The sequence below is a fragment of the Panthera uncia genome, chromosome B4, assembly GCF_023721935.1.
Source record: "Panthera uncia isolate 11264 chromosome B4, Puncia_PCG_1.0, whole genome shotgun sequence".
NCBI lineage: Eukaryota > Metazoa > Chordata > Mammalia > Carnivora > Felidae > Panthera > Panthera uncia.
Genome location: NC_064809.1, coordinates 100,080,214 through 100,103,959, shown reverse-complemented (window position 1 = coordinate 100,103,959; position 23,746 = coordinate 100,080,214). Strand labels below are relative to the sequence as shown.

Below are 23,746 nucleotides of genomic sequence, written 5' to 3'. Positions count from 1 at the left end.
TTTAAGCAAAGCAGAAAGCCTGAAAATGTGCCGGATGAATCGATCATAAACAGGAAGAGAGAAACACGTGTTGAGAATGAGGAACGCTGGGACGTGACGGCCATGCCATCTGGGCATTGTTGTCCCTTCACCCATTCTATACTTGCAGGCATGACTCCGAGACAGGCATTCACTGTAGGCTTTTCTCAGCTGCCTCTGCTTCCAGCAGCCCCCAAAGTCCACAGGCCAGAGTCAAGTAAGGAGAAGAGTTGAAAGGCGGCAACATCAACAGGAAATAAAACATTTTTATTGAGTATCCATGTAATATGTTAAGTCATTTTTAACAACAATCAGAAAACTACTGTGGGGTCACTACACAAAGTGAAACAAAATTTAAACCACCTCATCAAAAATGAAGGTAAATACAGCTAAAGTAGTTGGCTCGCGGGCCACGAGCCATATGGCAGAAGAAAACACCCCAACATTTCTACAAGATACAGAGAAAACCCACACATAGAAACACTCAAGCAGGCAGTAAATATACACAAAGGCAACTAGGATCTTTCTAGAGCATCAGCTTCTAATACTTTACACAGCTTTGTCAGAAAGGTACATGTGGCATATCTGAGGATGAATCTTGGTCTCAAAGCAGGTTCGGTCACTGACTTGTGAAAGATGGCATAGTACCAACTAATTCTATGGTGACAGTCCCATGTCTGGCAGTGTTGCAAGAGAATGCATTAGTAGTACTTTAATGCAAGAAATAATGTATATCCGGCAGCTGAACCTGCTTGCTTTAAAGTTTTGTTTCAGTGTGAACAACTTAAAGCTGAATAGAGTGAAATTAAATGTCAGTTTCTGGTATGGAAGGGATTTTTTAAAGTCCATCAACTCCCTCTCTTTGGTGGGGTTTGGTCTTTTAAACTGGACAGATTCCCATTTGACTCTTCTGTTCAAACTGATATTTAATCTCACATCATGACATGTGCATCATCTATTACCTACGTTTGAAAAAAAGTATGGCCCATCCACAGAAGAGGGAGATGCTATTCTCCTTTGTCCTTTGTGTCTGTCCCAGTTCTAACGAGTTTGCTGTGACTGGGCAGAATGGCCAAGGGCTTGCCTCTTCTTTGATGGGAAAAGAAGAATGACGGGAATTCTACTTTTATCAGGAAACAACCAGCCCCACGTGTGAAGCCTCCCATGAGCCCTTTTTGAATTCTCTGTAGGTTTTAAAAAACGTGGCATGGTATCCTAACGTCTGAACATGAGGCTCATGCTTGGTTTTCCTCCATCTTGTTTTGGTATTTGCGAAGACAAGCTTCTACTTCCAGGCACCACTGCTGTCGTGGCCTGGGAATTACAGTGGGTCACAGGAGGGAGCGGCTGCAGCGTGAGCTAACGGGCTGCCTCTCCACGAACTGGTTGTCCACCATAGTAGGGGAAAGTATGGAATATTGCACAGTGCTTGACAAAATGCTGTGTGTTCCACCCCATTCTGTGTGTCTCTCTTGTCCTACGCATAGCTTTTCAGTTCTGAATTGGTCCTTTGTAATGGGAACTGTTTGTGCTACACACACCTTGGGCAGTGCAGTAGGAGGGAATGGCAGTATTGTTACAACATCACTACGGAATAAACTGAGTGCTGTCCACTGAGGAAACTACGTGTCTAAGCACACACGGCAGTCACAGTGCTACACAGAGCAGTCCTTGAAGACTCTTATGGAATGACTAGTAGCTTCGTAATAGTGCCATTTACTACATAATGACATTGGAAACAGTTAAAAACTCCTCCTAAGTCAAGCGTCTAGTATACATAAGAGGTTGCTTCAGTTTGCTGGAACTTGTTCTTGGTATTGTTTCACCTTTTTTGTTTTTAAAGGACAAATTAAAACTTATTTAAGTAAAAAGAGCATATAAAAAGATCACTAGCTGTCTGTTTTGGCTTAATTGAAGTGCATTCAGAACTATGGCTAATTGTTTTTTTTTTTTTTTTTCATCTTTTGACGGGATCACAATACTGTCTGTTTACCACAAAGTAATTTTGTGTAATAAGCACAGATTGCTGTGTTAAAAATATTCTGCATTCCTTCTAATATGGTTTTGTGTAATAAAATATTTTGTTACAAAGTCTAATGTGCAAACCTTTTGGAATTATTATAGGTATGAAATCTGGAACAGAATTCACCACAGGATGCACATTTTGTATAAAGGTGATAACGGAGAGCTACTTTTTTTTCTTTTTAAATCGTCAGGCAATAATTCAGAAATGCTGACTTCTCCCCTCAGCTTCTTCCCACCCACCCCATCCCCAGACAAATGCACACGCACACACGCATGCACACGCACACACACACACACTCACGGAATGCCGTCATATTGTTACTCTGTATGCAGTAATATGAAGTCATTGGCTCCTGTTCAGTTGCTTCCTCGAATGTGAGAGTGAAGCCCTTGTTTCGGCTTTGTAGCTATGTACAGACAGATGCTATTCTGGTTTGTGGCTATGCTTCCTGGAGGTCAGTCTGGACGCTGCTCAGATCATACTAATTTGCCTGTGAAGAAATTCTACAAAATTGGATTCACCCAGCAAATATGTGGTGTAAGTGTATCTTGGTACTCAAATGATTCAATAGAAAGCTCAGGTTTAAGTTGTCCTTTAAGATGTCAGTTTCACTGTACGAGTGCCTTACAAGTTGATATTTTTGCTGGAATGCAGACAATACTATATTTACCATATAATATATTATCAGCTCTCCTATATCTCAGTCGATTTACATAATTTAAAATAGAACATCTTATTAAAAACATCTAGATATACACAGATTAGGAAACGCTTACAACATACAAATACACAAACTAGAAATAAATCTTTAGCATACTGGTATATACAACGGTGTGATACAATAAATAATTTCAGTCATGCTCTATCTACACATCATATTGCTTAAAAGAAGAGTGGATCTGGAGGGCAGTGGCATGACGAAGGGCTTAGGGGCTCTCTACGTTTAAATTTGTGCAAATTAAAACAGGATTTGAAGTACCACTGAATTGTCAGGAATGCATGGCTGGAAAAATGAAAGGACCCATATTACTGAGGTATTTACAGATACTGGCTAAAGAGCACTATGTGGGCAGATGCAGAAAGGCTTCTTTCCTTTACTTCTTGACCGCCAGCATGGCGTCAACCTCCTCCTCGACCTGCAGGGTGTGCCACTGGGCGATGGGGCGCCTGGGGTTGGCCAGCATGTCTGACCAGTGTCGCAGCTCCGCCCCGGTGCTATTGTAGCCCACAAAGACTTTGCCGATGGCATCGTTCTTGCCAATCTTGTCATAGTCCAAAACAGTTACCACCACTTGCACTTTCTGAAAGAGGATGCAGAATAAACATGAATCATCCAGCCCTGTAGATAAAGCCCTATTGCAAAGCTTCCTTCAGATCTCAGCAATTGGAGGTAAGAACTGATCTCAAAACACCAAACAAGACTGAAAATTACTTGAATACGAAAACCTGCGTCTGATCCGTATCTCGCCATCACTATATCATCATCATCACCTTCTTCAGTGTCTTCAAAATACTGAAATGAATGCTAATTTTTGTTAGGTATTTGGCACAATTCTGAGTCTTTTACATGAACTACTCACTTCTCACAACAGATCCGATTGATACTGCCATTATTTAGGTAAGGTGATGTCATGCTCCCTGCCTGGGGTCATATAAGGAATGGGTGGTTTGTTCTCCACAGTCTGTGCTGTGCCCTTGGTGCCGTTGTCGTCTTTGTAAACTGTGTCCACCTCTGGGTTCATTCGTTTCAATCACCTCATCAGCAAGAGTTCTGGTGTTGGTATTCGGTACAATAGTCACATGATTATTGCGAGCATTAAATGTGATAATAGAGTGAAAGGCTTTAAAAAGTCACAACTAAAAATAAGTTTCCCATTGAAGCTTTTTCTCAATGAACATTTACGGAGTGACTGTTGTGTATCCAGCACTGATCTCAAATGGAAATAACCTTTCAGGCCACACAAGATTTACTTCGGTGATTCCATTACATCGTGAGAGTTTATTTAATAACTTACGCTTTTGAACTGCCTGAATTGACGAAAGCAAACCCATGCCATTATGATATGAAAGACACACTTTTTCAAAGCACATTTTAGTTCTGCTTCCCAAGTAATGGATTTGCTTAGTCAAAATATGTGATGGCTCGACTCTAGAAACTGAGTGTAGAGATAAAGGGCTTAGAATAAAGTAGAATGCATAGCATTTGATGGCCAGAGTTAAAAGGAACAGAAAATGTAATGATGGAAGCCAGGGCAGGATGGGGCTCCTGCTGAGTTATGGCCCTTTAGCGGACTTTGTGGTCTGAGCACCGCATTATTGTACCAATGTGCTAAGAGGCGGCACCCATGTACAGCTTCACATCAGAGACAACGGCCGCTTTTGAAAATGGAATTTAGAATGTAAAATGCAACACACTGGCGATAAAGGAAACAAACTCCATCTTCCCTTGTGTGGCCTCGGACTGATTACCTTATCAAGGGAATCATCTATCCATTGGATGGTGTTGGGAACAGAATCAGTTTGGTTCTCAGAAAAGTTCTCAGAACTTTGCCCAAGCAAATTCGTCAGGATGAAATCATACTGCAGGGAATGGGGGTGGGGTAGGAGCATTAGGGATGTCAGGCACCAAGGCAACGGGGTTTGTGGAGGTTGGAGTGAATGGCTGGAGTGGGCTTTGACGATTTCACCTAGGAATGTACTGAGTAATAGCACTCAAGACAAAACATCCTTATGAAGGCCTTGGATTAATTTGTCCAGCTGCATAGATAGTTTATTTATACATTTTTAGGGGAGGGACTATAACATTTACATGTGCTTTTGAAAATCAGCATATTTTGCTCACAATATATTTCATAGGGATAGAGACAAATAGAAAGCAGATAATCTTGTAACCTGGGAAGAAAGGAAACCTAGACCCCTAGTTTGGTATGGAAAATGCTCAATTGTTTCTCTAGGAAAATGTGAAGACTAGAGCAAACTGCCAAGAAGCAGAGGAGGAGGGATGCAGTCAAAGATGTGCTCATTATTTCCATGCCTAATGTTGTCAGTGATGGGCTCAGGTTCTCTCTGTCCTGACAGAATGTTATCTCCTCTAAAATGCTGCCCCAGAAACCCAGCATATGTCTTGTTTGTAATGTGCTTCATTTTTAATATATTTGCATCTGCTGCAATTTATAGTTGAAGAAAAAACCCATTTATTTTTGTTAAAGGTGTAGAATTGTAGCTCCAAGAAAGTTTACAATAGGATTTTTCATCTCAATACCCTGCTTTATATTGTTTTGTAGAATAAAAAAACCAAAACTCCATGAGGTGTTAGTTTCCATAGGAATGAGTTCTTAGAACTCAAAAAAGGGTTCACTGAACAAATATTGCAAAATAAATTGGAGAAAATTGGATATTTTAGGGATTTGCCAGTGGGCCCAAAGCAGTAGCTTCACTGGTTCAGGCTGGTAAACAAGTGACTGGGGCCAGGGAATCAGTGTCCTCTGGAATGTCATTTACTTATGTAACAACTGTTACAACTGTTGTTATGTAACTGTTTCAACAACTGTTGAAAGTAATTAATTTAAGTATGTGCAATTTGCATATGAGAACAGTTAGAGAAAGACCATGACCTGATGTGAGGATGGTGGGATTCCTGGTGATTTTTAAATAACTGCCCTATACAATACAGTAGTGACTGGCCACATATGGCTATTTAAATTATGAATAAGGTTCCTTTATCACACTGGTGGCTGAGGTGCTCATCACCCACTTGAGGCTGGTGACTACTGTATTGGACCCCACCAGTGATAAAACATGTCTGTCCTCACAGATACTTCTAGTAGAAGGCACTGATTTATATATTGTTTTAACCTTATTGTTAGATCCATTTTCTTTTTTTTTTTTAATTTTTTTTAACGTTTATTCATTTTTGAGAGACAGACAGAGTGCGAGTGGGGGAGAGGCAAAGAGAGACAGGGAGACACAGAATCTGAAGCAGGCTCCAGGCTCCGAGCTGTCAGCACAGAGTCTGATGCGGGGCTCGAACTCACAAATTGTGAGATCATGACCTGAGCCGAAGTCCGTTGCCCAACCACTGAGCCACCCAGGTGCCCCTGTTAGATCTATTTTCTAATAAAATGTTAATATGAAAAAAAAGACAAAATTAACATTGTGAATAATAATGATGATGGCAACCATTTTGAATGTTCCTATGTGCTTGGTGCCCTTCCAAGTGCTTTTATATGCATAAGCTCACTTGGATGTGGACTCTATTATTCCTGTTTTACACATGAGGAAATTCTAAGCCTCGGTTTCCTCATATATAAAATTGGGGTAATAACCTCTCTCATGAGGTTATTATAAAGATGCAATAAGGTTATGCATAAAGTGCTTAAATTAGGCACTACAATACATGTAGCTATGATATTAGTTTTCTTCATGGAATAAAGGTGTGATTTATTACATATATATGTATATATATATATTCTAAATTATATTTTAGATTAAATGTAAAAATATGCAGGGCACCTGGGTGGCTCAGTCAGTTAAGCCTCCAACTCTTGGTTTCAGCTTAGGTCGTGATCTCACAGTTTGTGAGTTCAAACCCCGCACAGGGCTCTGCAGTGATGGGGCACAACTTGCTTGGGATTCTCTCTCTCTCCCTCTCTCTCTTCCCCTCCCGTGCTCGCAGTCTGTCTGTCTCTCTCTCTCAAAATAAATAAATAAACTTAAAAAAGGAAAAATATGCAACTAAAGAATATTTGCTGATTTTTTACATTCTGGACCTTTAGACATTTCCATGTTGTAGTTTTGATGCCTACTCGTTACTTCTCCTTCATGTTATGGGCAAGTTTCTATATGACTGAAAAGATAGGCCCACATCAATTATTCAATAAAATGCAAAAATAGTGTTGCTTTAAGACATTTGACTCTCTGATATCCATTAAAGATTCCCAAGAAATAGCTGATATTTATTGGATGTGAACTTTGAATTTCAATAGTCTCACTATGGATATGAGGTAAGAAAACCTAAATATACTTAAAAATTGCTAAGTAATGAGATCATATACTATTGTGGCTACTTGTAGCATCCTGTTTTGAACATGTTATCCACAGGTTCCTTTAATAGAATACTCCTTATCATAACAATTATTATCTGGCAAGTGAAGGTTTTATCTTTACAAAAATGTCCATCCATTCCAACTCAGAAATAGGAAGCTGAATTTAAACAAAATATGACTTAGTTATTTTTTCTATTGTAAATCACTCTTTAAAAATGAAAGATTAAAGATGCTGCATATTTAGCATCAACCAAAATATTTCTTTTATCTCTTTTTTTTTTTTTTTTTTTTTGCTATAAAGCTGTGATAAGGACAATTACATATTATGGCTTGGCAATAAATAGTGAAAGCTCATTTTTCTCTTGGCCTTTTAACCTTTATGGATGCACTTTTTGAATTAGCAGAGTCATTCTGTTGATTTTTTTTTTCCTATTTTATTTCTGCCAAACAGAATGCCAGCTGTTTTTAGCTGATGAATCAGCACATCCTGTGCTGTATATTTTATCATTTCCTTCTGGATGTAGCTTGATTATCAAATGTGTATGGGGATAAGAATGGCAATTCTAATGAAGGCATGAGCACTGATAATTCACAAGGTCTGTGTCTTTATGTGATCTGAAGAAATAAAATTGAATGGGAAGACAAAATTATGTTTGACATTACCTGGATTTGTTCAAAGGGTACCTCAAAGCTGAATGACTCATTGTAGTAGGGGTTAAGTGTGTTCTTTTTAATTGTTGTCTTTTTCTTCTTCAGCCTTTTGCCATTCTGCATCAGGTGAATCTTCACATAAGGATCTGAAAAACATAAACAAAAACTTCAGGAGATCAGAGACACGTTTTTAGATTACAGTTTAGCTTATTAAAAATCTCAAGTATTCCCAACAAGAAAATCATTGTATAGTAAATATTTGATATTAAAAAAAAAATAAACATTCTCTATTGAAAGATTTTAAGTAACCTATTCTCCAGGTTTATTTCCATGATATCTCAATATTTATAGGTGGATTTAGGGGACAAGAGCTGTAGTATGCCAATAAAGCATCTTTGGGAAAAAAAGAAAGTCTTAACATGTAACATTGGCCAACGTCCATGGTAGAAATACTCTCAGCATGGCTAATTGCAAGCTACTAAGTAGTTTAACAACTAGCTTACTAAATCCCTGAAATATTAACAATTGGCTCTTTGAGCTGGCAAAGTACTGGTTGCAGCATACTACTGCTTGGGAATAGAATTCTTGACAGAGAAAGGACAAAGGAGCCATTTCATTCATTCATTTATTCATTTACTCAATATTAGTTACGCCCTATGGAGATGGGAGTGAACAAAACAGATCATTGCTGTTTTCATGATGGAACTTCAAACTTGTGGGGGAAACAGGAGGCTTGTAAAGAAGTGAAATACATATGAAAGAGTTAACAAGAGTGCTCTGGAAATAAAGAGCAGAATAGAGATATGATTGAGAATACCAGGGATAGTATGGTGAGTCTAAGGTAGCAACAGAATTCTTATATTTTGATTGCTCAGGTAAGGCCTCTCTGTGGAGGTAACATTTAATTTTTTTTAACGTTTATTTATTTTTGAGAGTAGGAGAGCAAGCTGTCAGCACAGAGCCCGACGCGGGGCTCGGACCCATGAACCGGGAGGGAGATCATGACCTGAGCCGAAGTTGGACACTCAACTGACTGAGCCACCCAGGCGCCCCCAAATCTCAGTTTAAATGTTAGGGGTGCTCAGAGCCTGGAGCCTGCTTGGGATTCTGTGTCTCCCTCTCTCTGCCCCTCCCCCGCTTGCGCTCTGTTTCTCTCTCTCTCAAAAATAAACATTAAAAAATGTTTTAAAAAATAAGCTGAGATTTGAAGGTAAAAGGGAGAGAAGAGGCCACCTCTGTGTGTGTGTGTGTGTGTGTGTGTGTGTGTGTGTGTATGTGTGTGTGTGTGTATGATGCCTAAGTGTAGTGATGGGTAGGGTGTGGGTGGAGAGGGAGGGAGAGAAAGAGAGAGAGCCATCTATTGATTCAGGACTTGTGCCCAATCATCCCCAGGTAGAGAATAAGCCAGTACACACAGAAGTAATGAGAAGAGGAGCAGAATTCCCTTATCATTTTCCCCAAAGTCTCATTAGGTAAAGGTAAAGTAATAAGCAAATCACTGGAGGGATAAGACGATTCCCATTTACAGTTCTCATTACTAATGGATGAAGGACATACATTCAGGTTACTAAGAACCAACATCCAAGTTTGATAGTAAAATCTCTCTACTGTTTTCTTAAATATTTTTCCAGTTCATATGTAATGCATATTCATTATAGAACAAAATTCAGAACCTAATGATAAACAAAAAGAAGAAAAAAATTAAAATCATCCACATTTTTACTCCCCTAAAACAATCAGTGCTAAGCCTTCTAAAATATCTCCCCCCACCCCCTTGCCCCCGCCTTTCAGTATCTGTGGAGATTTGAGTGAGCTTTACAGATTATCTAGTTTAATGCCCACATATTTTTAGATAACAACCTTTTCTGGTCTGCAGTTTTTTCAGCACAATAAAATTATGGTTTATTATTGGACAACAGTGTTTACACATACATCAAACAGGCCCAAACCACAGAAACTTCAGACAAAAAAAAAAAAAAGACACCTTTTATCTTTGACCTCTTTAACCGTCTCATACAAACAGCTGTTTAAAGTACAGCTAAGTACATACACAAAAAAAATGTTACTGGAGTAAGATTGTGTGTGTGTGTGTGTGTGTGTGTGTGTGCGCGCGCGTGTGTTTTACAAGTTTTTTTTTTTACTCTCCTTTGAGATGTAATGAACATGGTCACACCACAAGTAGGACAGAGACTGCTCCCAAGACTAGCTTGTTCATCCAAGGTTAAAAACGACTGACCCCAACAATATGAGCAAAAATATAAAATGTAAATAAAGATTATAAACACATTTTCCTTTCTAAAGTATGTTTAAGAAAAAGCAGCGCCTGGGAAATTCTGGCCGTCCTTTCCTGCTGCAGATTCAGGTTGTGGTTTGGATTGTGTGGGGGGAGCACGTGTCACTGTGGGGGCGCTGCCAGTGGGTGGGAAGGACTTTCGTTTTGAAGGTGACCACGTTTAGATTCTGAGACTGGGCGTGGAGGATGAATGGTCATGGCGGCCTTTTTGTTTGTTTTAAAGTTCAGCTTTTCCTGTTATGGTGTCTGGTCATCCTTGTCAGCTTTCTGCTTCTTGGTGTCAACATCATCTCTCTCCCCATCTTCAATTTTTTTTTTTTTTTTTTTTTTTTAATGTTTAAGAGACAGAGCATGAACGGGGGAGGGTCAGAGAGAGAGGGAGACACAGAATCTGAAGCAGGCTCCAGGCTCTGAGCTGTCAGCACAGAGCCCGACGTGGGGCTCGAACTCACGGACCGTGAGATCGACCTGAGCCAAAGTCAGTCGCTCAACCGACCGAGCCACCCAGGCGCCCCATCTCTCCCCATCTTCAGTTGCCTGTTTGCCTGGAGCTGCCTCAGCCTCCTCATCTTCGTCTCTATCCTCTTCCTTACCATCGTCTTCCTCTTCCTCCTCCTCTTCTTGTCTTCTGCCTTTTCTCCATCTACCTTATTGAAGGCCTCCGACTCCCCATTTTCTTCATTCTCAGCCTTCCCAGGAGCAGGCGCATCTCTTCCATCCTCCGCCTTCACCTCGAGGCGGTGATCTGGCGGCAGGTGATCTTGTGCAGCAGGTCCGTGCGGCAGCGCCCCTGGTCCCACGCAGCGGGTCCCAAACAACGCGAGAGTTGGAGACGCTGGCACTAGTGCGGCCGCAGGCTGTGGCTGCGGTGGCCGCGTGAGCCGGCCAGACCCGTGGGCCGTGTGAAGACGACTTTTCTAGCGGGGCCAGTGGGGCCAGAACAAGTTGCTTTCATCTTCCTCCTCCTGTCCCCCAGTAGAACGGAACTCCCGAAGGACAGAACTTTGCGGTATTCTCTCAGTATTTACTAAACGGTGCCTGGCGCTATTCGATTTTTGCTGAATGAATAAGTGGGATTTACGTAGGCCTTGTGATCTGGATCTTCGTACTCTTAGTGTGGTCACCTCCCATTGTCCTAAATGCCTACGTTACTTGGATATGTGTGGCTTGGGGTGTTTGGTTTTGGTTTGAGTGCTACATCCACTCAAGCGGTTTGTAATGAATATTTTTCATCATAATGAAGAATATATATACATACATATATATCTATATATATATCATATATATGTAAATTTTTATTAAAAATTTTTTTTAATGTTTATTTTTGAGACACAGAGAGTGGGGGAGGGGCAGAGAGAGGGAGACACAGAATCCCAAGCAGGCTCCAGGCTCTGAGCTGTCAGCACAGAGCCGGATGTGGGGCTCAAACCCACGAGCTGTGAGATCATGACCTGAGCTGAAGTCGGCTGCTTAACAAACTGAGCCACCCAGGCACCCCTATTTCATTTTAAGTAGGTTTCACGCAGAGCCCAATGCAGGGCTTGAATTCAGATCAAGAGTTGGGTGCTTAACAGACTGAGCTATCCAGGTGCTCCATAATGAAGAATCTCATTAAAAAACACACCTAGAGATGAGGACCCAACTCCCTCAACTAAATAGCTGGTTAATTAAACGGTCTAGTGCAAATACTTGTAAATGAAGGAGGAGGCTTTTTTTTTTCACTGATAATCCATCTTGCTGTTCACAGCCAATACGGATTTTTGGTTTAGACACCTTGTGTGGTTTTGAAGTTCCCTGGTTCCTCCACCCAAAGCCCCTTTACATTTACAGAGATGGTCAAGTCTCCAGTTGCTTTTTGGCACTGACTAAATACCCAAACGCTAAATACCCATAAATCAGTGTTTATGCCTCTTAATGTTCGTGTGTTGAAACTCTATCAACCCAACTAAGGTATAGCTTTTCTCAGGAGATGCTCAGTGACTATGTATTTATTCATTTAGCACAGTACATGACAAGAAAATTCCTCTGCATCTGCCGTTTGAGTAAGCAAATTAAAAACGCAACAAGATAATTTCAGATTCAGAGACAAGTTCTCGTGTGATGTGATTAGTGCCTTAGGGAGAACAAGGTAATTTGGAAAGGGTGCTCAGCAGAGTCCTCATTGTGGAGGGCAGGTTTGAGCTGAGAATCAAATGACAGGAAGGAACAAGTCACTTGACGGAGTGTGGTGGAAGCTTGCATCAGCCAGCAGGAGCAGAAACACAAAGGCTCCGAGGTGCACATCCTTCTGCATGTTTGTGGAACAAGAAGAAAGCAAGGGGGAGAGAGGTAGCTGGGAGGTCAGAGAGGTCACTGCTGACCTGTCACTTTCCTAAGCAGAAGCTGCCAATTCTGACAGTGATTCAGATATATTCCATAATGTCATGATACTTACAGGGAAGGGCAGAGGGCTAGAAGTGGAACAGGTTTGGGGCCGCCATCAATGGGTAGAGTTAGCCTTTGCCTGTGCAGATCAATCCTGATACAGGTACCAAAGCAACTTACTTTGCGGATAGAATTTCCATCTTAATCAAAATCAAGGCTGGCGGTAACTCAGAGGTCTTATCTCCATCCCCGCACCATCCCGTCCAGCTTTATTGAGATGTAATTGACACATGACACCGTGTAAGTTTAAGATGTGCAATGTGACGATTTCATATACTTACGTGTTGTGAAGTGATCACCACAATAAGGTTAGTTAACGCATCTGTCACCTCACATAATTACGATATCTTTATTTTTTGTAGTGAGAACATTTAAATTCTACTCTCTTTAGAATTTTTCAGCTATACAATACAGCATTGCCAGCTGTAGTTACCATGCTGTATACTAGATCTCCAGAACTTACTCATCTTATAAATTTGTAGCCTTTGACCAACATGTCCTCATTTCCCTCACCCCGTAGCTTGGCAACCACCATTCCACTCTCTGTGTCCTATAGGTTTTGATTAAAAAAAAAAAATAGGTTCCATATATAAGTGAGGTAATGCAGGATTTGTCTTGCTGTCTGACTTTTTTCAGTTAGCATAATGCCCTCAAGGTCCATCAATGTGGTTGCAAATGGCAGGATTTCCTTCTTTTTTTATGGCTAAATAATTTTATATATTTATATTTATAATATTTTTATTTTAGGATATTATTTAGAATAATGTTAATAATACTTAGAGTTAATGGGGTGGGTGGGTGGCTCAGTCGGTTGAGCATCCAACTCTTGGTTTCAGCTCAAGTCATGATCCCAGGGTTGTGGGCCCCGCATTGGGCTCTGTGCTGAGCATGGAGCCTGCTTAAGATTCTGTCTCCCCACGTGCCTTCTCTGCATGTGGGTTCTCTCTCTCTCTCAATCTCTTTCTCTCTCTCTCTCAAAAAAAGAAAAAAATAATTAGAATTGGTAATATGTAAAACATTTTCTTTATATAAATGTATATATTGTATATATTCATGCTATATCTTCTTTATTCATCCATCAGTGGACACTTAGGTTGTTTCCACATCTTGGCTATTGTGAACAATGTTGCGGTGAATGTGGGTATGTAGGTTTTTCTTTGAGACAGTGATATCATTTTCCTCAAGTGTATGTCCAGAAATGGGATTGCTGGATCTTATGGTAGTTCAATTTTTAATTTTTTAAGGAATCTCCATGCTATTTCCATAGTGGCTGTATCAGTTTCCATTCCCACCAACAGGGCACAAAGGTTCCCTTTTCTCCACATCCTAGCGAGCACTTATTATCTTTTATCTTTTTGGTAATAGCGTTTCTAAGAGGTTTGAGGTGATCTCTCAGTATGGCTTTCATTTGCATCTCCCTGATGATTAATAAAGTTGAGCATCTTTTCACGTACCTGTTGGCCATTTGCATGTCTTCTCTTGAAAAACGTTCATTTATGTTCTGTGTCCATTTCTAATCAGATAATTATTATTTTGCTATTAAGATGTATGAGTTCCTTAAATATTTTGGATATTAGCCCTTATCTAATATATAGTTTGCAAATATTTTCTCACGTTCCATAGGTTGTTAGAGATCTTCTTTATCACCTTTTGTGCCTGGATAAATCTTGACTAAGTCTGATGCCTTATGTATTCAAGGTGGACACGTTTGATGATCTTCTTGGTTCAGCCATGTGAAGTCTTCGATTGCAGCTCCATTTTCTCCAGTCTTCTCCATTGCCATTCACTCCTTGATTGGCTTGATTTCTTAAGTGTCCTCTGATTCTTTCCTCGCACGAAAATCCTGTCCTGAATTCTGGTCCCTTTGGAGATGGCCCTAATCTCTTGATTAGCTCATTAGTCACTTCTGGGATCTAGACCTTGCTCCTGTCTCCCTAACTATGAATGAGTCTTCTAAAGGGAAGGCCATGAGTCACCTAACTATGAGTCACACCCATACTTTAAGGATGCACATATTTTTTTGCAGTAAGGATCACCTGTCCTGCAGAGTAGGACTGTTTATAATTAAATTTGTTCTGTTTTAGGGGCTGTTCCACAAAGCAAATCCTTGTGATTCGGAGTTTCTTGGTGGCTTAGAAGTTCTGGTCATTACACAACAGGACATGGTTTTATGGAAATGATAAAATAGGCTGCAAGGAGATTCACTGCTGTTGCTATTGCTTTTTTTGAGTACAACTGCTGGACACCATGTGTGACATCCAAATGTCCATTAGGTTTTTGTAAACATGGAAATGGCATGGAAAAATATGCAAGCTACAAAACTGGGCTACTGTCCTCAGGGACTTCATATCTCTGTGGCTGCACCGCTTTATTTTGTCCCCCAAAACAAGCACTCATGGAACTCATGACCATCTTTCACCAATAATGCAAACCTTCCTTCGACACCGTTTAGATAATCCCTGTTACCACTGAAACACATGCAGGACTTGGGACACTTCACTTGTTTAATTTATCTTTGAAAAACTGGTAGGGCCTCTTTCCTTTTCTAACTTTGGTAGAAAGGAAAGTCTCTTATGTCGATTTAGTCTCTAATAATATGTGACTGTCAGCTTGCAGTTCTGGAAAATGATAGACTGGGATCAGAAAGAAGGTTTTTCATTCGTAATAATAAACTGCAGGTACAATGAGTGCAGATTCATCACCTCGTTTTGGATAATTTGGAGGTCTGTCATTTGATTTTGTTATCGGTGTGGCATTGCTACCCTTCACTCGCCACTTGTCAGGCTTTCTTTTCATCAGAAGTCAGCCTAACTGAACTCTATCTCTTTTCTGTCATAATAGCTGTTACAACTTAGAGGTTTTTCAGGACACTGTAATGAAATCACTTTCAAACTTTTACATGTTGACAAGTTTTTTTAATATACGAAACTGGGGTTTTATTTTGTTAAAATTCACCCATTATGATAGGCAGGCCATCCTGCAAAAGATGGCCACATCCTGATCCTCACAGCCTGGGAACATTTACCTCAGATGGCAAAAGGGACTTGGCAAATGTGGTTAATGCTAAGGATCTTGAGATGAGAAGATTATCCTAGATTATCTAGGAGGGCCCAATCTAATCACACGAGTCCTTAAAAGCAGAGAACCTTTCCTGGTTGTGGTCAGAAAGAGATTCAAGGGTCAGAGGTGTGTGACATAGCTCGCTTTGCAGATGGAGGAGGGGTCATAAGCTATGGAATGCAGGTGGCCTCTAGAAGCTGGAAAAGGCCAGGAAATGGGTTCTTGCCTGGAACCTCCAGAAAGGAATGCAACCCTACTGACATTTTGGGTTTATCCCAGTGAGGTCTGTGTCAGGCCTGTAACTTATAGAATTATAAGATAATAACCATATGTCACTTTTTAAATGAAGTTTGTTGTGGTTTATCATGGCAGCGGTAAAAGACTAACACAACAACCAAAGTTGTAGAGAGGATTCTATTGTTTATCTAGGAAGGTTTGAGGATGAGACTCAAATTTAAATAGGTCTAAGAAGTGATCTCTTGGGGGAAAATTCATATTTTTTCCAAGCACCTAAAAAGGATTACTCTGTTGTTCAAAGCAAAAGCCTTCAAAAAGTTTGTCTTTTTCATTAAAAAAAAAAAAAAAAAAAAAAAAAAGGTTAACCTAGAGCATATAATCAGAAGATTGCTTATTTAGGTACAACTGTTTTAGAATCCATGGTAAATTTGGTTGAAAATGGATGAAATACTAGCTGAGAATAATTTTTAAAGTAAGATACATCACAAAGTTTAATATGATAATTTTCATTTATGTTTGTAAAGCACTTTAAGATTATGCATATATATTTAAAAATTATATCATCTCCTTTAAGCCTTACAACAATCCCAGTAAAGAGACTGGGGCTCCTGAAGGCTGATTTTTTTGCCCCCTGAGAACTCAAACCAGGGTCTTCCAACTTAGAATGTGCTGCTTTGTGATGTGTTGGAGAGACAATTCAGTGTCATGTTTACAGGTACAAACTCTGGAGCCAGACTGACTTGAATCTTGACCTTGCTACTGGCTGTATGGTCTTGGACAAGTTATTTAGCCTCTTGGTGTCATATTTTGTTCAATGTGAAGTGGTGGGAATGATGGTACCTGGTTCATAGAGTTGTGAACATTAAATTGAGTCTCTGTGTGGAAAGTGCTTCAACTATGTGCCCAACGCCTCTTAATTCTTATTATAGTTTTGTGGAAGGGCTGACATCTACGTCAGTATTTAGGTGTCAGACTCTTCGCCAGCCTTGCTAACTTGGTGTCGACCATCACCCTACTTGCTGCAGAAGTAAGCCAGAATCTGGCCCCACGTGCCAGATTTATTTCTCGAAGGAAGCATACCCACTCTGAGCAACTGGTCTATTAGAATTTAATCACATGTGTGGTGAAAGCACAAGGAGAGTTTCTTTCATGACCACCTCATCTTGAGGTGTGAGATGGGGGAACTAATACAACATCCCATGCAGTTTCCTCCTACTCCTGAAGTCAATAGATCAAATTACACAGAGCGGAAAAGTTAAACTTGAGAGTTGTCAGTGGAAACTATTTATGGAGGCTCTAGGATAGTGTGAGTCAAAACTGTGATTTATGGAGCTTTCTTTCCAGGTAGTGAGGTCAGCTAATGTCGATACACTTGGGCGTATGAAGTATCTTAACTTTCCTTATGCTGCTGAAAATGAGGAAATAGGGAAAAGAAAGCCCACAGCTTTGAGATTCGTTGCTCTTGTTGGGGACAGAGTAATACTTACAGGTATTACCTGGGGGGGGGGGGGAGCGAATCTACACCTCCTCCGGTAGTTTTTCTGTTAACTCCTTTCTACCATGGGAGAATTTTATAGTCCTATTTCTTCTTTCTGATTTCCACCGAGACTTAGAACTCCTTCTTTCCTTTTTTCGATCTGTCCTATCCAGAGTGAGGGATAGGAAATCCTTGTGTTAAACCTACAATGATACAGTCTGCTAAGTTGTTTATTGAACCTCACCACCAAGACAGTGGAGACTTGGAAGCACTGACTCCGCTGTATGAAAGGTGGGCAGAGCATCCCAGGATGGTCTCAGTAGCCATTTTCAGGGTATGGATCTTCTTTGATTGGTTTTGTGATCATTTTGTCCTTTCCAGCTCATGAACAACTCTGAATTTGCAGCTCTGCCAGTGGGGCAGCCACTTCTGAATAATTCATTGGGTCAACAGCCTATGGCCTGGTGCCAATCTTTTTCTTCTTTTTGTCCCTATTTGGGCATTAATTTTGAGTGCAAGACTATTTACATTAATTGGTAGGAGTCCTTTAGGCGTTGCATCCCACCCTACTCACCTCCGTCTGCTACACCCTGGATATACTGAATCTCCCATCCTTTTCTGGTCAAGGAGTTAAGAAAGATGATGATGACGACACATAAATGCCCCTGTTTTACTGCTGTTCCAACTACTGTCCTTCTCTACCATCCACCATACTGTACCAGGGCTTGGTTGCTTTGATGAATTTATCTATTGAGGGGGTAGAAATGGGCAGGTTGGGTATGGCAATCAAAAGGAAACCCCAGAGGCACCTGGGTGGCTCAGTTGGTTAAGTGTCCAACTTCAGCTCAGGTCATGATCTCACAGTCTGTGAGTTCCAGCCCCATGTCGGGCTCTGTGCTGACAGATCAGAGATTCTGTGTCTCCTCTCTCTCTCTCTCTCTGCCCCTCCCCTGCTCATGCTCTGTCTCTCAAAAATTAATAAACGTTAAAAAATTTTTTTACAAAGGAAACCCTAGAAGTTCTTTCTCTTGCAGATAATTCTCAATACCAACTTAGTTGACATTGTTAAGGCACTTTTTATGGACTAAGTGCCATATGAGGATACAATGAGAAGAGAGTTGTAAACTAGGAAATGAGCCCCCACCAAGAACTTGGCCATGCTTGACCCTATTCTCAGACTTCCAGCCTCCAAAACTGTGAGAAATAAATGTTTGTTGTTTCAGCGACCCAACCTATGGTATTCTGACTTGGTGCCCTTTCTGTTTCAGCAGTTTGAGCAGACTAAGACAGCATACTTCCCATTAAACTTTCCCCTGTTCCCGCTGTTTTTCCTCTCTGAGCATGAGCTGATCCTTCTTTTTTTCCCTCTTTTCTTTCCATTTACCCCCAAGACTTTTGAGAACATATTTTATGAGTTTAATCACATTTGATATTATTGTAACACACATTAAATAGGATTTTTCTCTAGACGGCTCATCTCAGACAGCCTACAGTGCAATCTTATGCTTCCAGTATTTTTGCTACCTCTTTTTAAGCGAGGTTTCTGGCCACAGATTCTGGCACTGGAATGCAATGTCTTCACCAACACTGGTGTCACTGGCATAGTTTTAGCATGTAGAGGTATGTTCCCCCAAAAGGATATAGAGTAGTCTTGGAGGAAGACTTTGGAAACAAGTATAAAATTCCACAAGTGGCTTTCTTTCAATTATGAGGACACGGTGGACAAGCTTTGCAGAAATGTTAATTGCAGCCTATATGCTGTACTATATGGCCATAACCACCTCAGCTCTTCTCTTATCCTTCAGACAGACACCTGCTGGGCTCATTACCTTCCCTCTAAGCCTGTTCTTGTACTGTGATTCCAGACTCGTGGACCAAAAAGTTAGAGAATTTGTGGCTGTCTCTGATTCCTTTTTCTCTACTCTGTATGAACAGTTAGTTACCATATCCTGCCAATTTACCTCACATTGTCTCTCTGTTTGGTTCCCTTTTTCCAATTTGTTGTCACATCTCAAGATCAGAAATCCAATGTCTCTTGTAATCTTGCCCTGATTTTCACACTATTCATATAATTGTTAAAAGTATATTTGGTCACACCATTCCCCTGTTAAAAATCTTTCATGGCTTGGCAACTAAAAAAATCCAAACTCTGTCATGACCTTCACAGCCCCATCCTAACTTATTATTTCCAAAAACTCTATGCTGTACTCATGGTCAATACTCACTATTCCTCACAGAGAATTTAAAATGCCATGTCTTTGAACTGGCTGTCCTTTAGCCTGAAATGCCCTTTCTTTCTCTTCCCATCTTAAGTTTGGTTTAAAAATCACCTCTTCCCTGAAGATTTTACTGATGATTTTCTCGGTCAGAACCTTCAGACAAACCTTTCTCTGCCCTGCGGCATTTTCTTTTGTAGTTTTGCAAAATACTAATTTCTTTCTTTTCCAGTATCGGAGAACTTCTGTGGTAAGTGAATAACACGAAAACAATATTCTTGTGGGAAAATGTGTTTTGAATTCAGAACTGTTGGCTTCAAGATGCACATTGGGGAGACGTGTAACACAGGAGCTCCTTCCATTACTATTCTGTACTCCACTTCAACACCCTGGCGCATCGTCACCCCCTTCTTCCCTTAGGCAGTCCTAATGTCAAATTATGCCAACTTCATGGAAATATAATTGCAAAACAGCTGGCTGTAAGCAATGATCCTTTTGTGTGAGATATCAAAGAGCCACTGAAGGCTTTTTATATTTACAATGAGAACTAGAGAGCAGCAGTTCAAAGCCAGATAATGCAAGATGCCTGCAGTTTTCATTTGGAAAATTTTGTGTAATTATACTCTCTTCTTTCCTAACTACCACAGTGACCATGGGCCCTTGTGACTATGGCCTTTCCACTTTAGCCAAAGACTTCTCTTAATAAGAAGTAGTCTCATTTCAGCTGTTTTGTTCAATCCCTCCGAACCAGTACCTGGCTTCTGAGTAACTTGGAGCATTATTCCTTTTATCCTTTTTTTCTCTGGATAATAACCAAATTTCAACTTAGATATTGGATGAGGAAAGTAATGCTTGTATCACTTAGGGTTCTGAATTTAAAGTGACTTAAAACCCATTTCAAACTGGTGTAAATTGTAAAGGTAACTTATTGACTTATGTGATGGAAAAGTCCAGAAGTAGGGCTGGGTGGCAAAGATTGTTAATTGTCCCCTAAAATCCATTTCCCCTTACTTGTTAGCAATAGAATTCCTGAAGTTTTACCTGGGCACCAGCTCATCCAGTTGGAAATATTTCTCCCAAACTCTCTTGCAACTCAGTATGACCAAATACCTGACTTCTGGCTATTGGAAGTAAATAGATGTGGTGAGTGTAAACTCCACAGCGTATCCTTAAGATGGTGGTTCTCAATGGGGGGCTGTTTTATCCCTCAGATATTTGGAAATGTCTGGAGACATTTTTGATGGCCATAATTTGGAGGTGAGGTGATACGGGCATTGAGTGGGTAGAGGCCGGGGATTTTATTACACATCCTATAACATATAGGACAGCCCTCAACAGTAAAGAATTATCAGTTCCCAGATGTCAGTAGAGCTAAAGTTGATAAGCTGTGCCTTAATATAAGCTTCACATCCTCCATTCTTCCATTCTTTTTCTTGCAATTGAAACACGGATGTGATGGGAGGGCAGTGAAGCAGCTTTTACCTTGCAACGTGAAAACAATACTCTAGGGGGACAGAACGGCAAGTGAGGAAGATCCTGCATTCCTAAAAGAGCCACAGCCCCAGAACTGCCTACCAGTGTTGGCCATTCACCCACATATGCACATGTGGAAGGTAAAGAATTTCAAACAAAAATTCTATGTTTTTGAGCCACTGTATTGTGGAGTCTTTTTGTTACAGCCTGTTCCCTATCTAACAGATTCAATAATATCAGCAAGATCCTGGGTTGCCTATATCACTATCCTGTTTTTGGTGAAGTTATCCTCAGATTCCACATGGTGGCCTCCCCAAGACATCCTGGGCTCTTCTCGTAAGGATGTGAATGACTTTACTAGCTATTAAGTCTCACATCATCGCACTATACCATCCGAGGGAAAAGAGAGTCTACATCAGAATTCCCAGGAAAAGTCCAACCTCACTCATCTAACAAAGATGAAATGTCTACTCTGTTAATCCCCATGGCAAAGAGAATGTGATGGGCTATGTTGGCTTAGTCCTGTGTCACGTATCCATCCCCAAACCAATCAGGAGGGCCAGAAGTCCTTTCCTTGAGTTGGGGGTAGTCTCAACTCTATTCTAAGCACAATGCTAAAAATGGAAGAATATGGTGGTTCCTCAGACAGGAATTAGAAGGCTCTTACCAAAAGAGTGGGAAGTAGAAGTTGGGAGGCGACCAACCAATGATTGTTCAACCTAGGATCTCTAGGATCCCATCTCTGTCTAAATTTGGAAGTGTGCCTACGCTTCTTTGTAGAGAGACATTTCCTTCCCACTTGAGGTCAAATTCCTAGGAATGAGCCATGGAGCACTTGTGCAAGTGGTCCAGCTATAACAGAGACAGCAGAGTTAAACCGTGCAGAATTAGGAGAGTTTCTTTGCCAACTGCAGCTTTTCCTTGTACGCTTATTGAGTAAGCCTATTTTATCGGTAAGCCAATCATTTAATAGTATACGAATAATTAAATAGTAATAGGGTTCACAGAGCAATTTCTGTCAGTGGCAGTTACTTGAGGGGGTTTTTATAAGTAATTTGCAAGTACTTAGAGAAGACTACGCTGAGGAGCTTATGTGCCTTCTAGTTTAAAATGCTCCCTGTAATGTTATGTAAGGATGTAGAATTAAAAATATATTCTGGGAAAATTTTCTATGTGCGCACACAATTTAAAAATGAATTTACATTAGTTAAGTGCAGTGTTTGCTAGACGAAAACAACATTAGATAAGTGACTGCCACAGAGGAAATCAGCTTCATTTTCATGAGACAGACCATAAAATAGCATAGGCTGATTAGTTCATTAATGGTGGCAAAGTGCTTTGAGGAGACAAAAACATAAATGCAAAACTCTATTATATTGTGAATTAAATGGAAAAAATTTTTGGTCATGATGGAGGAAGCCACTGAATCCCAGCCAGCATTTCTAACATTGCCAAATGGATGTACACGACTGCCAGCCTCTTGATTAAAAATATAGGTGTGTGTGCACCAAAAGTGGGGAATGAGGGTACAATGAAGATAGATTTCACCGATGTGGCATGTATATGGACATGTAAAAGAGCAGAGTGAGGGTTTGAGCTCTGCATTTAGTAGAGGAAGGAGTATATTGTATTTGCAAAATCTGAGTCTTTTCTCTTTGGTTTTTGAGGTGAAGTTCTTCATCTGTAATTCACCCTTCTTTTCCCTGTACTTTCTGGGAAGGGCAAACACATGAGAGCAGGAGCAGTAGTAATTATGTTTGATTCTTTCTGGATGACTACAAAGAGTTTAGTGGAATGACCAAGTATAAACTGTTTGTATGAACTGATGAACAAAAACAGTCAAAGGATTCAGTAAAGCAAACAAAATTGCAAACGGTAAATTCGACTTGACTTTTTTTCTTTTCTGGAGATTTGGACTTTGTCTCTTATTTATGCCAGATGAAAGGTCACACATGACATCTATCGTCCTTCCTCCCTCCCTCCCTCCCTCCCTCCCTTCCTTCCTTCCTTCCTTCCCTCTCCTTCCCTCCCTCCTTCATTCCTTCTTACAGTATTAGACATTTGTACTTGACAAGGCAGCATCGGTGACATTGTTATTTGGCAACATTGCTAGGACTTTTAAGCACACATAATATGACAAGTGGATGTTACTCCTTCTCCACATAGAGGTAGTTTCCCAGCACTTCAGCATGAGTAGAAAATGAAAACAATGTGAAAATATCTTACATATAATATGACTAAATAGAGTTAGCACAATGCAGTGGGGTTACCTCAGGCTCACTTAGTTCTCAGGTTAGTTTAGCCAGAATCAGTTTTACTCTCATTAACTCCCTATCTCTTGCACATATATGCTTTAAAATGTCTATGTGTCTTATGGGGCGCCTGGGCGGCTTAGTCGGTTAAACATCTGACATCAGCTCAGGTCATGATCTCACGGCTTGTGAGTTCGATCCCCGCATCGGGCTCTGTGCTGCTGACAGCTCAGAGCCTGGAACCTGCTTCTGATTCTGTGTCTGCCTCTCTCTGTGTCCCTCCCCTGCTCGTGCTCTGTCTCTCTCTCTCAAAAATAAACATAAAAAAATAAAAGATAATGTCTATGTGTCTTCTAGACATTTTGCCATCTGAGCATTAGAAAGTTTATGGACTGAGGCGTCTAGGTGACTCAGTGGGTTAAATGTCTAATTTCAGCTCAGGTCATGTTTTCATGGTTCATGGGTTCGAGCCCTGAGTTGGGCTCTGTGCTGACAGCTCAGAGCCTGGAGCTTGCTTCGGATTCTGTGTCTCCTTCTGTCTTTGACCCTCCCCCTGATCACACACTCTCTCTGT

At 40.6% G+C, this 23,746-nt stretch overlaps 1 protein-coding gene across 1 annotated transcript; it reads right to left on the bottom strand.

Moving 5' to 3' along the window:
* Window positions 1-266: 266 nt before the first annotated feature.
* LOC125919355 (synaptotagmin-1) lies at window positions 267-11,123 on the bottom strand. The gene is made up of 3 exons (XM_049625993.1): window positions 10,627-11,123; window positions 7,753-7,886; window positions 267-3,345 (listed from the first exon to the last, which is right to left on the bottom strand). Exons 2-3 carry the CDS (start codon window positions 7,861-7,863, stop codon window positions 3,139-3,141), a joined length of 318 nt encoding a protein of 105 aa, XP_049481950.1. The 5' UTR covers window positions 7,864-7,886; window positions 10,627-11,123; the 3' UTR covers window positions 267-3,138.
* Between the last annotated feature and the right edge of the window lie 12,623 nt (window positions 11,124-23,746).

Excerpts from the sequence above, each read along its gene's own strand:
- LOC125919355 (XM_049625993.1), bottom strand. The coding sequence starts at position 7,863 with ATGCAGAATGGCAAAAGGCTGAAGAAGAAAAAGACAACAATTAAAAAG. Across the intron at positions 3,346-7,752 it reads TACCCTTTGAACAAATCCAG|AAAGTGCAAGTGGTGGTAAC; the intron begins GTAATGTCAAAC and ends ATCCTCTTTCAG.